General features: G+C 38.2%; 1 protein-coding gene across 1 annotated transcript; it reads right to left on the bottom strand.

Annotated features, from left to right (window-relative positions):
* Nucleotides 1-141: 141 nt before the first annotated feature.
* Nucleotides 142-21879, bottom strand: LOC104615046 (transient receptor potential cation channel subfamily M member 5-like; the record flags this gene model as incomplete). Its single annotated transcript, XM_010294752.1, has 15 exons — nt 142-242; nt 1323-1413; nt 2396-2468; nt 4652-4784; nt 6116-6294; nt 6965-7133; nt 9608-9782; nt 12180-12312; nt 12861-12979; nt 14275-14533; nt 16916-17011; nt 18407-18519; nt 19292-19437; nt 21461-21584; nt 21796-21879. Coding segments are annotated over 15 exons (1995 nt in total), but the record flags the coding sequence as incomplete, so codon positions are not given.
* Nucleotides 21880-22043: the final 164 nt, after the last annotated feature.

The raw sequence follows: 22043 nt of genomic DNA, 5'->3' as shown, positions 1-22043 counted from the left end.
ATCCTTAGCAGCATCAAACATTGACAGTGCTAGGCGTAAAGGCTTCGAGAGCTGGGCTTTAGGCCTTCATAAGATTAGGATTTTATTTCCACAGTAGTTCAGTAGGACAAAAGGTTTAATCTGAAGAAATGTGAGTAAAATTTAATTATCAATATATGTGATGTCACTCTTGGACTGATCTGCATGCTCTTCTCTTTCACTTCTTTCTGGGAAAGGCACTTCTGTGTTCGCATTCATCACACCTAATGGGATTGTAAAAGCCATGTGCTTGTTTAAAAGCCTTAGGACAAGGGGCACATAATGGTAATTACTTAAGATCTTAACTTTAAAATGTTGAACATAATCCACAGCAAAAAGATACTGTAGATTCTACTACTTTTCATTAGCTCAGTAAAGGATAAAAACAGGTTCCTTTATTTTTCAGCTACTTAAGTTTCTGATTTTTATGCAGCTACAGTATTAAAATGTCTGGGGAACATGCTACGGGATAGTTTTTCTTACTGGAATGTTGATAATGAAGCAATTTACAGATGTGTTTTATAAGCTTCTAACAGAATTAAGTCAAGTTTGCAGTTAGTTTGAGTCTGAGTGATCTGAGGTCTTCTCATGTCACAACTTTGCTGACTTTCCAGCTACTTCTTTTTTTCCCATATAGTATATATATTTTTAGTATATGGATTTTGGATACCTTTTTGTTTAATAGATAGCAATAGGTAGATATGGCAATACATCATTAAGAAGAAGATTCAAAATCTTTATTGTGTTGGACATCCTGCAGTGGCTGCAAAATAGTCTGTTTTTGTCTCCAATGTTTTAAAGTCCAAACAGTGGAGCCCTGGGACAGGACAAGATTCTTAACTGACAGAAATAGTTGCAGCTCTGAAGGCAAATGAGCTGTGTTGATTAAAACTAGTAGGAGGCTTGCTCAATTTTTTTTTTTTAATGACTGTTGTTATCCATATTAAATGTTTACTTTGGTAGTACTATCTCATTGACTGAAGAAACCCCCAAGACACGATCCTCTCAAGAAGCCCTATGGCAACTAGATACTTAAATGCTTAAAGCTGGGTGAGATCATTGTAACTTACACTAGGCAATAGTCCTTTCCAGAAAACTTTTAAATATGCTTTGCAAAAGGTAATTTTTTCATTCTGAAGTATGAATATTCTGTTCCTGGTTTATATTCCCATTACCTCTAGGTATACCCCTTTGCACCTCCTTATGTGGTTCTTTTCCAACCTTTTTTTTTTTTCCTTAAATTTTTTTAACTAAATTGTTCAGCTGTATTAATTAGCTTTTCCGTGATTGTTTTCAGTACTTACGTGTATAATTTGGATCTGTTTGGTTGCACAAAAGGTTGATTTTGTTTAAAACTTCTGCCATTGAGGAGATAACAGCTGTACAATAGCAAATCTACAAAACAGATAGTGAATTCTACATCAGCTAATTTTTGTAGTACTTTATCCACTCTTAAATTGGCAGGAAAGATAATCTAGGCATCAGACTGAAGCAGCGTCAGAAATACCACTTTTTTTATTTTTTTAAAGAAATAGTTGAACTGTCTTGGAGGAAGATTTGTATTAAATACCTTCCATTTTTTCTGAGTATATAGCATTATCTCACGGTGGCACAAACTTATTAAAGCATTTCTTGTGTGTTCCTGTTGGACCTGTATTTGGTGTCAACATTGTTCATTGAATAGCGTGACTTTTTTCAGGAAGCCATAAAATGGATAAAAAAGGGGAGGGAAGCTGCAATGGGAGTATTAAGATACGGAACTTCCAGCAAGGCCAAAATTACACTGGAGAGTTCTAAGGACAAAGAAAACAATAACGGTTATGTAGCGCAATGTAATGCTGAGTATTTTCAGACTGTTTAAAAAATGTTTATTTTTCAAGGGTTTGTCATCAAAAGTGCAAGATAGGGTTTCCTTCTATTATTTATGTTTCACATTTGCATGTTAGACATTTCCCTTTGAGACATTGATATCTGGTATCTAAGAAAATTAGAAAAACTGATGTCCAAGAAGATTAGGCTAAGTCAGATCAGAGACAATATGGGTATCTTCAAAGTTGTCAGTTTTAAAGAAGGAAAAGGTTGGGTGAAGGAAGATAATGGAGTGGTGAAGATGAAGCGTTTGCTTCCAAAAGCAACCTTAATGAAGGAAATAAACACTTCTCAAGTAGACTAGCAAAGAGAGCAAGAAATGCTGTATTGCCCTTTCTACTCTCTGTTTCTTTACGTATGTGTATCACCAGAAAGGAAAGTGAAATCATAATAGAGCTCCATTTCTCCTTCCCTTTATCCTAAATAGGGTCTGCCAAACCTCCATTAAATGAAAGAAACGTGGTGAAATCCTAAAGCTGATATAAATGTCTATAAAAGTATTACTTACCTGGGCTTCCATAACTTTAAACCACTTTTCTTGTTCTTTCAATCCACTAAAATACTTAGACAAATTATCCACCCTGTGGAAAGAAAGCATACACACTGAGAAAAAAGGAAGGGCCTCATGGCTTAGTGGTGGACTTGGCAGTGCTAGGTTAACGGTTGGACTTGATGATCCTTTTCCAACCTAAATGATTCTATGATTCTATGATAAGAAATCCTAAACCACAAAAACCACGTAACTTGGTAGAGCCGTGACCCCTCTTTGTCAGTTCTGTGCTGCTGAGACACGCCAGAGCCCCCTAAAAGTTTTGTCCTTTTGAGGTCTTCCTGCAAGTATTTATTGAACAGAGCAGCATTTCTGGGACACTCTCATGTACTTGTTGCCCAGGGACTCATTATAAACTCACACCAATTCAGCTTCTGGCGAGGGCCACTTAGCCCCAGCTGCTGAAACCAAGGACAGCAGAAAGGAGCCTTAGGTCCTACTCTGTCTCTTCAGCCACTAATGTCCCACCTGTACCAGATGTAAACTGATCCTGGTGTGACAACTGAGGCCACAGTATTTCTTCCATCAACAGAGGGGAGATGAGCCACTAAAAATTTATACAAGGTTTCATTTTTGGAAACTGGTTTGACATTCAAATCCCTTTTTCCATGCAGTCCAAAGGGACCGTGCAGAGAACTTCCTTGTATAGTGCCTGCAAGTTGTTGTACTGTCCACACGCTTTCTGCATCCTTCACCTCTTCTCCCATCAGTTCCTTGTTCTTAGCATCTGATTCCCTCCTCAGATCCCTCTCTGCTTTGTCCTAAGTACTATTTCAAAGTTTCCCTTTAACAGGTTCCATTCCGTTCAAGTCTCTGTGAAGAAGCTGCTGCTGGATGTTTCTAATGCATTTTGGGATTGGTTCAATGCAAAGTTCAAACAATCACCTTCAGAGGTTTTCATAAGATTTCACTGCTACCACCTAAGAGCAAAGATAAAAAGCCACAGGTTTAGTGGTGTTCATCTAAACCTTTTCCAGTCTCTTTCTTGCTCTGTTGTACCTGAAATACTGTGAAGCCAGACTGATTCTGACTTTTCCCCTCCAAGCAGTAACTTCATCTCCAATGTACCATCTTTGAAGCTTTCTAGCTTTAAAGCTAGAAATAATATAATCATGCCCTTTGTTTGGAAGCAATTATACACATATTTATCACTTGATCTCAGTAATTGAGCTCTCATTCCTCAGGTTTGTCAGTGACCTGCTTATGAGAATAAAGGTAAAACCAACATAACAGTTCTAAATTATTATGAATTAAGAGTCTATGTAGATTAGAGGCAGAAGAGTATTTTCCAAGAATGTACTCAAGTACTCTGTTTTGGGCTCCAGCTATTCTATGACTTACACGGATGGAGGTTTGTTTTGAAAGACGGCACAGAAAGAAAACAGCACAAGGACGTTTCCATGGAACTTTCTTACTATGATACCTGTCACATCCATTTTGCCTCTATCTGAAGTCAGTTTTATTGTAAGAAGAAACAGCTGAGATAGGTGTTAAAAGCTTCTTTAAAGAGGCTTTGCTGTCTGGCTTTCAGTATTGCCTTAGATGTTTCTGTTTTCCCTCCGTATAACTAATTTGTGTCTCACTTAAAGACAAAGTAAATATTTACTCATTTAGAGTAAATATGAATAATAATTTAGCACTTTGTTTAGAATACTAAACCAATTTCAGTGATATTCCTAGTGGGGAGATATTTTACAAAAGTATTTAAATGGACACTCAATTAAATACAATTTTAGCGCCAATATCATTAATTTCCTGTGGAAGACTGTAGTCTGGGGCCATAGAGCTGGAAACACTTGTTGTTCTTCATCTGTGGGCTGCAGATAATTCAAGATATCTTAACCTTCCACTCAAAAGTCTAAGCCATTCAAAAGTCTAATTCAAAGATCTATGTTGCATTCCTACAGGGGTGGAAGTACATGCACTGCAGTATAGCAAAAGGAACTATTCTTCCACCATTTCTTCATTAATATGATTTTCATTGAGCTTGACTGCAGATTTGGCTGGATCTTACAGGCCTGTACATACTTCAAGAGTGCCAAAGACTCTTCTAACATTGTAGTGATGCTGGCTTCTCCCATTTTTCATGGAAAAATATTTCCTAACTGCATTCTAGTTGGTCTCTTCATACAAGCTTTACAAACACCTGAATGTTTGTCTCATTCAAAGCTGAAGACTTGCAAGGTACACCTATTGGGGGTGAGAATAACATACTTATTATATGTGGCCTTCAGCCTTTCTTCATTGCTTTTTTTCCTTTCTTGTTCAAGGTTTACAAGATAATTTTCTTTTTGCACCAGCTCCCATGTTATGATTTTTTGATCTAGGCCAACTGGAAGATCTCTTTCTGTAGGAAGAAGAAGAAATTAAGAATTACATTTTACTCCCTTTTCTCTTATACTAGTAATGGAAGGCTGCTATGCTAAAGAAAAACCAAGTCTGCCATTGCAGGCACTTCGCCATTGCAGGAGTGTCATGTTACGAAAATGCAGTGTAAAGTAAATATTTTCTACTTTTTTTTTTTTCTTGTGATGGAAGGTAATAGACCTTTTTGCAGTTGGATATGACTCTTGAGTTTTCTAAATAACAGCACGGACCAGTTCCTGTGTTCCATTTAAACCCATTTACAATCTCACTGAACTTCTGACATATTTTAGCCCCAAAGTATTTAATGAACAGAGCTTTATGTTCAGATGCACTTCATCATCTAAGCTTCTTTATTAGAAGAATTGTAAATAGGAAGGAAAAACTGTGAATAAATTCCTCCACCTTTAAGTATAAAGCCTATTGTTGTTGTCAAGTGTCCCAGCCCACAACAGACCTTGGTTTCACAGACATATGTTGAATGTTACATACTAGCTTTCTATCTTCCTAAGGATTGGTAAAAGGGCACACTTGCTGTATGCCTCAAATGCTACTGAATCTATAACCTGAGCAGTCAGGTACTTTCTTAGGGGAGAAGAGAATTATTTTTTTTAAGAATCTTCAGCAGTGTGCTTTGATAGCCAGAAGTGTGTCTGAAAGGAAGCTTAGTCAAAGGGCTCTGAATTGGTCCAGTCTGACAACACTTCTGCTCCAAAGCCCATTATCAGCCTGTGCATGAGGACTAAATAGGCTTAGTATTGGACACTATTAAATTAGATGGGCCAAGTTTGCCATAACTGTAGAAAGACCCCAAATGCCTTCTGTAATTATCTGAACTTCATCTGCCTTATAATTAAAACTTTTAAGGGTTTCTCTAAGCATGTTCTCTCTCTTTCCGTGTCTCTGTATTGGGAAATTTCACTGATCCTACTGGATTTTTAGACTTGGTATATGTTTTTAGGGTTGTCCATACCTAATACTACAATTCAGGAGCAAATGAAATAATTATTCATCAGTCATTAAATCTATCCATTGTTATCTCTTCAGAAATCAAATTCCTTTAACCAGCTTTATATCCACACCTTTGTTGTAATAACTATGGTGCATAAAGAAATGCATTGTGGGAAACTGTTTATATTACAGGGTACATTGTAAGCCTTCATTTTTCATTTGTACTCTCCTGGCATTCTTTGTTAAAAATAAATTGTGACTCTTGGCTTAAGGAAATCTTAACTGCTCCTCTGTTTTGCCTATGCAGCATGTCCTAGGAGAATGTCAGGGTCTCTAGTTGCTAGATGCTTGTTAACAACTCACCCAGATGTTCTTTTTTATGTTCCATTTTGTTGAAGATTCTTCTGACAACCAAGGTTATGTGGTTAATAATGATAAATGGTGGTGCTAGGGCAGGCCGGCCATGATATTCAACAATCAGGTTGTAGCGCTGAATTTTCCAGAAAATGTCTGCATTGCCCTGAACAACTTGAAAAGTGTAACTGTAATTGGGGGGGGAAAAAGTATGTAACTGTTTTTACCTCAACAAGCTAAAGCTTATTATTACAAAATTTAGTCCCACGTTTACTTTAAGAAAGGAACAGCAAGTTCAGCAAGTAGTGTTAATTTAATCTAAAGTTTTTGCAAATTCTTAGGTATTAAAATAATTGTAGTTGCAGTCTTCAAATGTTAAAAAATATATTAGGTGGAGTTTTTTTAAAGAAAGATAATTCCACTTCACTCAGACAAGAGCAGCAAACGTACCACATCAGTTCTTCAACCAAATGAATCATTATTAGCCGTGTTGACATCAAGCATTTCCCCTATGTGCAGATTATCCACTGTTAAGTCTGCCAAGTTTACAGCTGCTTTGCACCTGCAGACTTGTGCTGCAGCACAGTCAAGGATCCAGACCCTTCTATGCATGTTTAATTGCATTTTAGCAGTAAAAAAGGCTTCTTTTCTTCTTGTCTTTAATGTGGCTAGAGTAAGGATGATGAGAACTTAACAACTACATGATCACAGAAGCCTACCTATCAATCCCCCAAAAATATTCATTAGGAAAATTACTGGTGTATTCCAAAACGAATAGCCAACAGCAACGTATTAAATACGGGCATTCAGTTAAACCTTTGCAGTCTCTGCATTGATACTTACTGAAATCGCTCTTACCTGAACATAGCAATCAGGAGATTCATAAGGAGAACATTTGTGACTAGGAGGAAGATGACCAACAGAAGTATGACAAGCCAGTTGGCATAGCTGTTAGGACATGATGGCAAGTTCTCCTGCAGAATCTGCAGTGGATTAAATGTGCAGTTCCTGGGATACATTCGTGATGCTGCAAAGGAAATAAAATAATAGTTTTGACAAATCCTACTGCCACATGCATTTCTTAGAGTGGAGACAAAAGCTTTACATTTTGGTTAGCCAAAATCTCTGACTTTCAACAAAGAATGGCAAGAATTACGAATTGTTCCTTAGGTTTGAAGTGCTGAATTTCATAGCTATTTCAATGCAAATAAAATTGAATTAATATCTCTAAACATGTCTTTTTTTAAGAACTAGTGACATGGATGGATGGGTATATTTAGTACCTTTACTGCTAAGATACAAGTCAAGGACAATTATGATACCGATTAGTAAAATGAGATTTCATCTTGGCTGCATAAAACAGCAGCATAATTTTGTTCTGAATATTTTACGATCATTAAAAGCTTACACCCAATATTGTGGTAGGATTTTTGTACTACCCTTGTTGACTGCTAGCAGGACCATAAACCTGAGACTCTCTTAACCATGAAGGGGCAGTTCTTTGACTGCTTGAGCTACTGAGCTAATTCCTGCAGCTGAAAGATCATTTATGTGACTATCCAATGACTTTAATTATGTGAAAATGTAATCATGTCATGTACATGAAGAGACATTGCTTTAACGTGCAAGAGGTTTGCAACCCTAGGACAATGCACTCCGGCACTTGGCTGCTCATTCAGTGGCTAGATGGCTGTCGCAACTGGCTTTTTAGTAACATTCAGCAAAGGGGGATTGTATTGAAAAGGCTGTATTCTTTTTAGACTAGTTTTGAGTTCCCAAAGTCAAACTACCTTTGAGTATTTAGCAGTTGTGTTCCCCCACATACTTGTGTCTTCACAGTTCTCATGCTGGTACATGTGTTAGAGGAAAAAACTCAGTAAACGCTGGAAATGGGGTTCCTCATTCTAAATTTAAACTACTTTGTACATCTGAGCTTGCAGTTGAGATTAGTAAGAATGGTTCTACTGCATCAGACTAGAGGTCTAGCCCTGTATCCTGTCTGCAGCTATGAATTAAATCCACAAATTTAGAGTAGCATAATGATATTTACTTTTTGTTCTCCATTTTTTCACTAATAATTCTTCTCCCCACCACCATGGATAACCTCACAGTCATTCGTTACAGCACGCAGTTATATCAAAGTTTACCACAGCTGGGACTGCTTTCACCAAGTGTATTGCCTTATATTTATCTACACTGAATTTCATTTGATGATTTAGCACTCATGAGGGTCCTCTGCAACTCTTAGGTGTCAGCTTTAGTCTTTACTACCCAGTAATGTAGTTTTGTCAGCAGATTTTGTCCCCCTTGTTACCAATCTCCTTTTCCATGTGTTTCATAAAAATGTTAAACAGAACAAGCCCCAGGACAAATGACACCGTTCTGGAAGTTGCCCATATAATTAATTGCTTTTTTCTCTGTCTTTGTATACCAGTTATTTATCCAGGTGAAGATACCCTTTGGAGTCTCAATGGAGAGAAACACACATTTCTAGGGAATGCTATATCTGACCTATTTCCAAATGAGATGAATCTTGTTCCAGAAATATTTGTTTATCTCCAATTGCTCTGATGGAAATAAGAGTGGCTGGTTATGCCGTCCATGCTTACACCGTAGGCATTTAAAGTTAAGTGAGATGAATCACACCCATGCTCTCTTGTCTCATTCAGACTTTTTTGGCTTTTCTAAGACATATGCTTTTTCTTATTAAGCAGAGTGAACAGGAAGGAATGTTTACTGGTTTGTTTCTGTCTATGGGATTTTTTTGGTTCTGTCCATATTACCTCAAGTTTGAATCCTACTTCAATATTGCCACTGGCATTTAGCACTGTTATACTGGCTAAAAGTTGTGGCATTACTTCAGCCTTCTTTGGGATGTGACCTATTCTGTATTTTACCTGCTTACCTATCAGAAATGTTGCCTTTGAACCTTTACGTCCAAGTATTTCCATGTCTTGTGATTATTTTTATGTTGTTTTGTTTGAAACGTTGCACTAGCTTTATTTACTAGCTTTATTTGATTTGGGCGGCTTTACTCCAGAGTAAATAAATGCTCTAGAGGAATATTTATTCTAAAACATAAGTATTTGCTTATGAGCAGAGCTGTGCTGCTTTAACAGTGTCACGTTAAACTACTGCCAATATGTATGAAGATGCTATTATTTCAGTTTGCACAGGGTTATCTGTGTCTAGGTTAAACTGAACAGAAATGGATTGAAGTGAAAGAAGGTACGCCAGACTTTAAATCTGCAAATCCTTGTCTGAGCATTTCAGACAGCTTGTCTAAATAGGGCCAACACTTATGCTCTAATGTAATTCCACACTGCACATTACCTCTTTGCAAATACACTATTTATATCTTAGTAATGTGAAAGCTTTGGCCTGCAGGACAAAGACTTAAAAAAAACCCCAAAAAACCACAATGCTGGGAAGGAATTCCATGGTCTATCGGAAGTGTGCATTCAAAAATGGCCAAGTTAGGGGGTAAAGAAATTTCCTCACTGTCTATTTCATCCAGTGGAATCTGGCCAAATATCTGAAGGTAGGGACGATAAAGCACCCTTCTGAATATCCATTCCACTCGGCTGTCATCGGGATGAAGTAGTGCTTGAGTTGTTACACCGTAGGCAATGAGCCACACACTCAAGAAAAACAGAAAGAAGAAAACATCCTTCATCTAAAAAAGAGAGGGGGGGGAGAAAAGGAGGAGAGGTGACTGTAATAGCATACTCAAAGAACAGTACTCTTTCTATATGAAAATGGCTCAAATAATTCTGTTTCTTTCCAAGCTTGTTTAGGTTAAAGGAGGTGGAATAGGGTACAGTCCCATGCACAGAATTCCTCTTTTGACCTTGCTGTTATCATATTGTTCTTGACCTGTAATCAGCATTTTTCTTTGACAGCTTGTTTAGATAAAGGCTTGTTTTAAATTAAAACATTGCTTTTCAGTCATCTAACATTTAAAAATGAAACACATTTTACCTTTTAAGTAAATCTCATTGTACCTTTTAAATGCAGATTTTCTGTGAGATCTCACAGTACCATCAACTGCTTTACTGTGAATTACAAGAGTTCTGCTGCAGCAGTGAATCCCGGTAACAGTCAGTGCTCATTGATGAATACTGAACCACTGATACAGCAGGCATTGAAGGCTGCAAGGATCAAGTAGCTTCTGTCTTGGGTTTTCAAGCTAAGTAATGTATCTGAGGGATTGTTTTCAGGACTTCCTGCTTTTAAGCATTGTGTTTCTCTACAGAAGCATAAGTAATTGAATCCTAGAACACTTAAAAAAAAATCTATTATGTATTTCAAGTGCAATAATTTTTCCCTGGTGGAAGAGGAACACTTCATCCTCTTCCCGTCTAATCTGACAGAGTTCATTAGGGACTGTAGATTCATTTCAATTAGGTTATTGGATTATGCATAGGCATTTCAGACCTCCCGGAGGTTACTTGAAGTTCTATTAAGAAACACAGTATCTAAGCCAGGCAAGACATAGTTGATGACTTTCACCGAACTATTTTGTTTTCTGGATGATTTAAAATTTAGCAATGCTGCAGGACTTTAATGGTGTCATAGTTAAGAGACAGAAGTGGCAAATATGGAAATATTTTTTTCCAATCTGCAGTCTGTCTGTGAACAGGCATTGTTCTGGCATTGACCTGCCATTTTAGCAGCTACCAGGCTTGTTTCAGCAATTCTGTAGCAAGGTTAAAAAGGAGAAAGACAATAAGAGACAATCTTGGATTCCTTCTCTGTTTAATTAAGGGAAATGATCTTGCTTGAACCCTCTTGATGAACCTTTCAAGCAGGTATTGTTTACTGAAGTAACTTTCACTGTTCTTTCATTTGATGTAAGGTTCAACATTGAACTACCAAAGCTAAGGCATTGTGTTGGCTTGGATGGGGGGAAGATGAAAGGTCCCATTTTATGGTTTTGTCTAGGCTATTGTTTATGTTCTTATTTGCATGTTCTTAATCTGTGTGTTATCTCATACAACTTCAGATGCCAACATAGTAGACACATCACCATATTTGTTCAGGGCCCTGGTTTAGCTTGGTATGCAGCAAGGAAGGGTTAGGAGCTGTAGATCTTTTCTCTTACAGTAAAAGTCTGCTAATGCTGTAAGCTAGATAATGTTCGAGAACAAATATTTATTTGCCATTTACCCTTTTGCTACTCCAAGCAAATGTCATGCTAGAGTTCCAGTTATTGCATTTGTAGACAAATCCAAATACCTTGGTAGTTATGTTTATTCAATGTATAGGCTTGTTTAGACTGTGCGGCTTTTACCGAGCTCTGCTGTGAGTCACAAATCAAATATTTGTAGATTCTATAATAGCACTTACAATTAGATGAACTCCTATTAATCAGTTACCATGAACTAACTGGCCTAGAGGATTAACATGCCTAAATAAAGAGCTACTTCAACATACCAACGCATACCCAAGCACAGTAATTGTTGTCCTAATGTCTCATTTCCTTCAGGAAAGTGGTAATAAATAAAAATCTTTTATCAACATCTTCCGACATATGCTCACAAAGTACCAATATGTTTTCATTGTAACTTGGAGCCACAAAGTACAAGTAAGAGTAACTCCTGTGGGAAAGTTGCTACTATAGACTTTTTTTCACACTTCTTGCAAATAACATAATCTATTTCCCCGAGCAGAGCAGAGTCATTCAGTAAATGCCCTACCCTTCTGTAAATGGCCTGGTGTCTGTCTGAGGTCTTTGCTCTGAAAGCACACAGCTTATGAAGTAGGAGGCATAGCAGTAGTCAAAGACACCCTACTCTTAATTTGCCAGATCTGAGGATAAATGATTAAGCAAGGTATAAGGATTAGTAAATCGGGACCAACTTATTACACTACAGAGATCTTTGGAAGGATCTAGCTCAAACTTACTGCATCCAATACTCTTGATAAATAAGGGAATATATGCAAAATGACAAGTCTTAAAAACGTATTATAAAAATAAAGATAGATGATAAACTGATTTCCTATGTAAAGAGAAGATTCCTCCATTTTTTAGAAAGCACAAGTATTTATCTGAGAGAAACTGCACACTTACCATTCTTTCCACAATTATTATCTTTGGTCCAAGTTGTTTGTGAATTGCAAAAATATGTATAAGTCTAAGTGTAAACACCATAAAATCAATGGCAAGTATTGTACGGCCAGCTTGAAAAGTTGAGTTCAGCATCCTGCAGAACACATGAAATGAAATATCAGATCTCAGCAAGTACTGCTGAGAAGTATTTTCTCAAATATTGCACTCAGTTTCTGGGCATAGCCTAGTTAGGAAAAGGCAAGTGCTTCAGGGCTGTGGCTGTATAAGCCTGTAAGAGGAATATAATGTAATGTCTGAACATTGATGAGAAATAGCCAAAAGATGGAGGGACACTGTATTCTCTGTCTTGGCTTCAATGACATTTATTTAAAAAAAAAAAAACAAAAAAAGAAAAAAAGATTTTATACATTGACTAAAAGTGTTTGCCAAAACAAACAAACAAACAAAGCAGTCGTCTTCTGTATATGTGTTTGAATATCCCAATATGTCTTTTTGTGGTTTCTGGAGCAAATTCTATGATTCCACAGAATTTTAGAGGCTTTTTTTACAGAAACATGTCTCAAAGCTTGTAAAAGTAAATGTCATAGCCTGTCTTCACATGCACACAGGACTGACGCTGCCAGCTGACATACACAGCCCTTGCTACTGATGCTGACCACATCACATGGAACAGATATATACCTGCAGATTACTCCAATTATGAAGAGGAAGATGGTCACCATATCACATTTATTCCAGTTATCCTCGACATACAGTTTAAATTTTTTCATTAAATTTGTGTCTTCATCTGTATAGAAACTCTGAAAAAGAGAAATAATCATCAGTATTGATCTGTTTCCAGTTTCACTATTTCATTGTGAGTTTTAACATAATACTTGTTTCCTTTTTCATTGCAAAGAGCAAAAGCAAATTCCTAGCATAATAGGGTAAAAAGCTTCGAAACATAAGCTCGGTTTACTGTCTTGAAACACAAAAGTTGGATGAAAAAGAAAAAAAAAACTTTTTATTCTTGTGATATTAGCCTTAGGAATTTTTGAAGGCTGATTTAAGATTTTGTCAGCATTCAGGCTGTTAAACAATACAACAACATCCAGTCAAAGTTCAGTTTCTAGGCATTGCTATCTAAACAGCATGAACAGATTTGGCATTTGTATATTGGAATTGTCAGTCAGTGCACATTTGATTATCTAGGCAAAGAGTTGGGTTTCTTAATTGGCTTTTAGCCTGGTACTCGTCATGTTTTACAGGTTTATAATGAAATGTTCTTTGATCCAAATATTTTCCATGTCCTACTCTGGTTATGACCTTGCTGCATAATTTAAAATAAATTGTAACAAGCTGGGATCCTTTTCACTGTCCCTATTGCTTAAATAATGAACACCTGTTTGTTCTTCCAGAGTAAATGTTTATAACTGCTTTTTCTTGTCTAAAGAGGACAGCTTTATGCACCCACAGTTGGCAACACACTAGCACCATTGTTCACACATTATTTCATTTGTTGAGCTGAGGACATTCCAAAATGTAACTCTCACAGTAACTGTGAGAGTAATGGAGAAGTTTGGGGGTTTTTGTTTGTTTGTTTAAGAAAAGCAAGCCAAAAAGAGATCTGCTAATGTTTTGAGTTGAGAAGATTTTTTAGGAAAAGCTCAAATAATACGAATTCATTTACTTGTTTTTTTAAACAGTCCCCAGCAGGGAAGATTCTCTTAAAAGGATGTAGAGTTGTCTGCTGTGTTTCCAGGTGTAGAATATAACTTCCAATTTACATTATTTGTGGTGGGAGGACTTAGTTCTGGGGAGTGAAATCAGAGAGATACTTTGCAAAGTGAAGGACACCTGAATTTTAGTAGCTCACTTGACTGGGCTATGGCTGGAGCAGGATGGAAAAACAGAAGTGGAGCTACAGCTTTATATGGTGGAGGAGACAGAGAGGTGGAGTGTTTTGGATAAGGTGAGTTCTATATTGCTGTTCTGTGCAAAACTACATCTGACACTTGAAATCTCTGAGCTTGTACAATTACATAGGTTGTAAATCTATTCAAAATATTGCCTCAAGTTTAATTGTGTTATTACTAAGATGTCATAGGTTACTGACCTGCCGGATTTCTTCCAAGACCAGTGTAAAAACCCAGAAGTAAAGTATAATTTCTTTAGCAGATGGACCCTCAGGTGGAGGTGGTTTAAAGTCCAGTAAAAGGACATAAGTAAATAGAAACAGAAAAGCAAAGTACATTATAACGTTCCCCATAAATACAGTTACAGGGGCACTCCAGAATTTTCTCCACCGAGTAAACATGAATGTTGCCCATGCTGTGCTTTCAGGAGGGTTCTGCTTTTCCGTTTTACCATGTCCTCTGCAAAACAAAAAGAATATAAACTTGGTGGTGGTTTCCTAAAATTAGGTCATGGAAATAGGCTCAGTATTATTCTCTATAAAGCTTCTTGTAAGGTAGTAACAGGCAGATGCTGGGGATGGCAAGGAGGAAGGCCATTACCTTAGCAGAAATACTTCAAGTCAAAAAGAAGGTTTTGAAAAACAAAGTCGCATCAGACTTAAATGCATAGTCTTGTTATTTCAGTTTTATTGTGTTAATCTGATTTGTAACTTCATCGTTTTCCTGGGTGTAGTACAAACACTGTGCAAATACACAAGGAAAGGAGGAAGTGGGCTAATTGCTCTTCATCATCTTAGATAATAGGAACAAAAAGCAAACGGCCAATGTAGTTTACGAGTCAGTTCTTAATTATTTTGGTTCTAAAAATTTCTTGCAGTGTTTGCATGCAGAAGTTCTTGTTGTTGCCATGACTTTAAATAATTCCTCTTTTTGACCCAGTCTCAAAAGTGATGGATCATACTAAGCATGTGTTTCTTGACTATGCTTGCTGAAGTCTGAGAACTACTGAAGGAATACTTTTTATGCAACTGTAAGCACTGGCATCTTGCCCTTTACAATTAAGTTAAATTGCAGAAAAAGTAATACAGAAGCCTTTTGGCAAAAAAAAATTGACCTCATAAATTATTTATTAAGGTAGTCTTTGACTATTGTAGAATTATGGAAGTATTTTGGTAACTGAAGGGAAATTTGACCCTACAACAATACATCTACAGTTGTTCTTGCTGTGTTTTGGAACATGAAGTGCTATCTATTGGCAATGGAAATTATCCTGTGCAGAAAATGCAAGTTCCCTGTATTTGATAGTAATCTGATCTTAGTGCAAGGTTTTGTTTCCACATAAATTGCTCTCCTGTGTGAGCTAGGAATGTTATTGAATCTTTAATTTTGTGATTCTGACTCTGAGAGGTGTGATCTCTGATGAAGGATGCACACACTAGGGTATATTTTGAATTTCACCTCACAAAAAATAAACAATGACTCTTCACTGGTTCTTAATTTCTCCTGACATTCTTACTAATTATTAAATAAATTCGTTATAAGGAAGAGCTGCTCCTCACAGCTAGTCTTTTCTGTGCCTAATTCTGTACTACCTCTCAATTTATGACATTGTAAGATACATTCCCATGGTAATAGGCTAATATCATAAACAGATACTTTCAGCTTTACTGTAAGATGCTGAAATAGATCTGGGAGGGAGAGAGCCTCTTTGTTAAAATAAATTGCTAAGATAATAGCAATTGGTATGCACAATGTAATGACCAAACAGGTCAGGATATGGAAGTGTTTTATGACATTGCTTACAAATAGCTCCCAAGAAGCAGATGCTTTTACACCTATTTTATAGGTTAGGGAGGAAGACAGGACAACTAATTATTTTCTCCAATATACTGCCAGTTAAATGCCAGAGGTAAAAATAGAACCTAATAACTCAGACTTGGTCCAGCACATCATACTACAGATGATGCTTACTCGCTACTGTTGTTCACATATTACTGAAGTTCTCTTTAAATCATTGAAAAGCACATGCTTATTACAAGTGGATATTTAGTGCTATTTAGCCATTAAGAGGACTTAATGGCTCAAAGACTCAAAAGTCTTCCTATCCTGACTTAAGTCCTTGTAGCCTCCCAGGTTTTGGTGACAAGTGTGGGGCAGAGGTATAGGGTGGAATTCAGAAGTTCTGAATCACAAATCTATGAATGACCATGAGCAACTGGACAAAAATTTTTGTGCTCTGTTACCATTTGTGTAATGCTCCCTCTAACTCCTAAAGTTTGTTGCTGTACTTCAGGTTCCTTAGGGCCCATCTTTTAAAATATAAATGAAGAGCACTAGTATGATGGGAAGCTGACAATATAAAATTCCCAGATCCTGATATTTGCAGGTACTTCTGTTGCTGCCTTTGTAGGAAAGTACGTAGTGATGCACTCAAATAACGTAAAGTTTTACTGAGAACCTTCTCTTTGCTCAGCTCAGTAATCTGATAGGAACTTAGTTCCTAAATCCAATGTATATCAGCCATCAGGAGCTGAAGGGAATCTCAGGAAATGCTTTGTGAGTCCCCAGCTATTAAGCAGATTCCTTGTTCTGTAAAAATTATCTGCTCCGAACAAGTAAAGTTGTATCTCCTTAAAACAGTGATATATCCTTGTTTATTTTCGGTATTCCCCCTAGAGAGCAACAGCAGTAATCAGAGGGCATGGCACGTTCTGAGGACTAATGACTTTCTTGGTCTGTCAGCTGCTCCTTAGATCATTAGCTGGTCACTAATTCACCAGAAGCATCCGGTTCTTCGATTGTTGTCACAAAAGTTATATTAAATAATGGTTTTAAACTTACCTATCTTCTTCCTTGGGAAAAAACAGAGTCTTCTCTGTATCTAAACTGTCCAGCTCTCTAAATGGCTCTGGCTCATTCTTTGATTGTTTTTCTTCACTGTAAGGAAATAAACTCATTAGTTGAAAGATGTTTGTTAGAAATTTTTCATTAATAAATTGGCATTCATGGCTGAACTGCTAGTATGTACTTAACTTGGACTTTCTCCACTGAGAAGCTATCAGATAATGTGTAATCCTTACCTCTGCAATTTCTGTTTGCTCTTAAGGAAAAGGCTGAAGTCACCCACAAGATTCAGAGAAGTGATAATTGGCATGCTTCACAAAAATGGAGCAAGATGCTCTGTTTCCTCAAATTACTTAGGAATTGGGCAGAAATGAAGCCCTCAGTCCTAGAAGACAATACCCCAATGCTCCATTCCTGGTTATTCTTAGTAGTAAATAAGAGAGGAAATGCCAGAAGCGGTAGGGAACTTGGTGTCAACTCTTGCATTTCCAGGGAAAGGAGGCAAAAAATGTCTTCAACAGAACAAACTTGGAAAGGCTTACTTTGATTATGAATCATAATTTAAACCTTTCCATGAAGACTTTGCCAAAATTTCACATTAAATTACTCGAATTTGTGAATCTGGCAGCCACTATGACAAGAAGGTAATCTTTAGTGGTACGGGCAGAAGTCTTAAGTCAGCAGTACCAAACAAGTTTTCCTCTTGCTTTTTAAGTAGTTTAACAGTTAAGAAACATATATTTCATAATAGCATGTCATTCCATAGTGCCAATTCTGATGATATGTATATGATTCTCACAATATGAGGAGGTTTTCTTAAAATTTCAGTTCCTGGATTCTTATGACTGCCTGAGCAACTTGGCTGCTTTTTTTTTTTTTTTTTAAAGAAAGGCTAAGATTCTAGCCATCTTCACTGTGACAGAAAGCTGAAAACTACAAACTCCAAAGCTATGCCTGCATAAGACTAACAAAGAGATCTCGTAAGACATTGAATTTGAAAATCTTAATTGATTTCATGTCAGTCCTATGTTTTTAAAGCTTGATTTATGGCTATTGAGGCTTGTGGCTGATAATACTGCTTTGTGATCACTGTTTTTCTAGATAAGATACTGAGGTTTGAACCAGGCATCTCCAAATCTAGAAATAGATGGTGCTATACCTGGAGATATTCTACACGTCACTGTGTAGACTCTGGAGCTGACAGAATTCCAACAGGTTTTTCTGTGGACTGGGCAAAATAGAAGTGACCTCTGTGAAACTGTGGCATCAATCTTCTAAGTATTAGATTACGCACCAGTACAGGACACAGAAATCACTCAGTCCCATAGAAAACTCATTTGGTTAATAGTGGTGCAGTCCTTCTGTTGACACTCTGAGGTGATATTACTATTTTTATCACTTAGGTGAGAAATTTTGAGTCTGGATATCTTTTATGGTTCATTTTTCATCCCTTCCTTATCTGTTGTACCCAAATAGTTATGTTCATACCTGAATGCGATTAAATTTGTGTAGATTAGGAAAGGACACCAGAATCCACAGATTAACTTTAGGATCTGTGTGCTTGTAGACATGTCTCCCCACCATATTTTTGTCAGGAAGGCCTGAAAGTCAAGAAAACAAGAGGTGGCTTTAACATCTCAAAAACATACATGCAGATTAAGTGCACCTATCTTCTGTGGCTCTTAAGACAGTGAATGCTCTGAATACCTAAAGAGCAGGCACACCTTCAGAGCAAACAGGTGCTCTGCACGTCCTTCTGCAGATATCATTGAACATGCAAAGAGTTATGAAGAGGACAGTGGAAAGAACAGCAAGTCAAGTGGAATTAAGCAACATCTGTAGTACTAAGAAAGTGCAAGTCAGGCGCAGGGAGCTAAAAGCACCATCACTCTTAATTAAACTTTGTGTATGTGGAGAGAATTCAGGTTATGAGGCAAAGCTGAATAGTAATTTGACTTAACTTTTATCAGTGAGGTCTTCCTTGAATCTGAACAAAGAGTTACCTCACATCTTGGAACAGCTTTATTATGCCTCAGGCAGATTTGAAGTGCTTTCCTGATGCTTCTCTGTGAGCAAGGAAGGAATAAAAAGCACAGGATGGAATAAGGGCTAAACCTTCTCAGCACTCTGGTTTGTGGGCTAATTGGATGAAAGGGAGGGGAAAGGGGGAACTGTTGCTTTGTCAAGGATGCAGTATAACACCCTCTTTGTATGGTGCTAGGGAGAGGGAAGAGTGCCCTCTCCAAAGAATGCCTCTTAGAGGAATACATTTCATAGGGTTGTTCGGTTGCTGTGCTATCCTCTTCTGTGTCCAACATCATGCTTAAAGGCCCTGGGGGTACAGGTGGTGAGGGAAGGGTCTGTAAAACTTACCTGGACACCATCATGTGCAAAAAAAGACTTTGCATCTGCTTCTGTAGCCAGCTGAAGGCAGGTGGTTTTGCTCCAGTACTGATTTTTCCTCACCAACAGAGCAAATGCTCTCTCCTCACTGTTGTGGTAGCATTCACTAAACAGTTCTGCCAAATGAAGGAAACATAGACAAACAGATCTTGTAATTTAAAAGAAAAAATGAAAAATTAATGTCAGGTAAGAGTGATGCGTGTAGGATGCAGCATGGTGGCAGCAAAGCCTGAGCACTGCCAGTTGCTCCTTGCACGAGAGTTCTGCAAGGCTGAAGTAGTTGAAAAGAGCCTGAGAGCGCTAAGAGGAGGTGGGAGAGAGAGAAGAATTACGCTGGACGCAGGAATAACTCACTGGCTTTATGCATGCGTGCCCATGTGTTGGGGCAGAGGGCAGATCAAGAAGATTTGCATTGGTGGAAAAAAACCTAAAAACCTGTAATTTAAAAATTCCCAGTATTTGCAGAAAGGTATGGAGTAAATCTCTCAGTACCTCTGTCTCACCTCTTTGTATCTGCATGCTCCCTTCTCAGCCTGGGGCTTCTAACACTTTCATTTTTTTTTCCTATTGTTGTTTGAGCTGAGGAGAAATTTTTCTTTCTCCGGTCTTCTACAGACAGCATAAGAAACTTATTGGAAACATGTCAGTACTTGTTATAGTCACTCATCTGTAGCTGCCTCATGTCAAACTTTAGGCAATGTCAAGCAAAACTGTATCTCTTGGGTGATCCTCTTACCCTTTGAAGGATGGGTTGCCAAGCTGCCCCCCACTCATCTCAATAGACAAAAGAAGCAGCTCAGCTTTGGCTTGTAGCCAACAAATTCTTGGTTTTAAGACATAGCTATTTGCCTTAAAATAATATTAGACTTGGTAGAGTGTTGTGGTGTCGTTCTGTTTCCAGAGAAGCTGGTCCTGGAGCTCAAACTAGAATAAACAGTCCAAAAAGTCAGGGTTTTCTCATTAGACAAGATTTGACTTCTTGTGTCTGTTTCATCCTGCTGATTTACTTAATCATCTCAGTACCTTTCCTAGGCCAGCCTACACTTTATTGTTGTTACATTGTGAGGGATGGGGAAAGGATCAATCTCACTTAAAGTAAACTGATATACCGACTTCTTTTGCAGTTGATGTGGTATTTATCGTTCTTAAAGAATGTTCACTCTACTTGATATTGACAGTGTCATCCAGGCCAGAAATTAAAATTGAGGATCTGATCTAATACTTACCAAAGCCAAGGAGCAGACTTCTGTGTATTGGATTAAGCCCTCTAATTCCATGTCTAAATTACTGGAGCCCTGTGATTATATGAGAGCCTGACTTTTGTAAATAATCATTGCCCTGTGAGAAGAGGGGGAAAATGTGATCTGTGTATAAATGATGTAGCAATGTCTGCATGAGCCTTCAACTGCTTGATGTACAAGCTCTAAGGGGAGAGAAAAGAGCCTCTGCATTTCCACATGTGGCGTACTTTAAAGCCCTCTGTTCACAGCAGGTATGGACTGGACGGAAGCCGGGATCTGCAGAGGAGCTTGTGTGCAGGCATCTGTTCTTAAACCAGGCGAAGGGGAGACGGCCTGGTATTCCGGCATTGCAGATGCCCGAATGGTTTCTGCTGCAGGGAGGGGCAGCTTCTCTGCTGTGAAGCCAGTCTGAGCCTCGCTCACAGTTTGCAGTGCAGTTAGCCCTCTTCTGGGTGAGGTAATCTCAAATTATTTTTAGCAGCAATGACAAACCTTAAAACTTGTTGCTCTAGTGGCCCTTACAGAGCAAGCTTGATACTGCAGGAAAACTAGGCTGCTGTGAGCCTGGAAGTGTTTTGGTTATTCTATCTTGCCCACTGCTGTAACACACCTTGTACTAAGATCAGCTAAAATACCAACATGCGGCAGGACAGTAATTTCTTCCATGCGTCCCAGGGGCCAGTCTTGGAACACTGATTTTTTCCAAAATTATTAAGTCCTCCTCCTGTGGTATCTGAATGTTTGGGACTGCCTGTGCTGCAGGGCTCTTAAATTATTCATGACAGTTGACCTTTTACAACTGAAGCAGTATTTTTTTTTTTCTTTCTTCACTTGCTTGCCTTCCAATGGCAGTCACTTCTTAAGTTTTTGATGCTGTTAAAAAGGCCCTGTTACTTACCAACAGCGAGCTGCTCATACTTGGCCTCTTTCATTATACGTGCTACTTCGGTCTCCGTCTCCAGGCGGCACATCTCTTTAAGGATCTTGCAGGCTGCCAGAGCTGAAGCTACACCCTCCTGACCCTGTAGAATTGAAAGGGGTGTTGCTGTTACCATACACTGGATGGCATTTCTGAACTGGGAGACTTCACTAAGCAACACGTCTAACAAAAAAACCCAAACATCACGCGTATCTCCCCTTTGAAGAATCTTCCCTCAAATATAGACTTGAAAGTCCAATATATTGACTTGAAATGATGGTTTTGGTGATATTTGAGAATTGAAAACCACATACGGGTAGTTCTTGCGCCTTAAAAGGCTGGGGACTTCTGGGTTTGCTTGACCTTAGAGGGGCCTGATTTGAGGTAGCAGCCAAAGACTGAAAGGAGAAAATGCGTTATGGAAATAGAGCAAAACAGTCGGACAGTGCCAGGATACCTCAAACGTGTCTGTGCCGAGACTCCGCTAAGGACGTACGGGAAAGGCGGGAGCGCGGCCGGCAGAGGCAGAGCAGCGGCACACAGCGGAGGAACGTGCCGCCTG

Source organism: Phaethon lepturus, unplaced genomic scaffold (assembly GCF_000687285.1).
Source record: "Phaethon lepturus isolate BGI_N335 unplaced genomic scaffold, ASM68728v1 scaffold6789, whole genome shotgun sequence".
Lineage (NCBI taxonomy): Eukaryota > Metazoa > Chordata > Aves > Phaethontiformes > Phaethontidae > Phaethon > Phaethon lepturus.
This window is presented reverse-complemented; position numbering and strand designations above follow the sequence as displayed.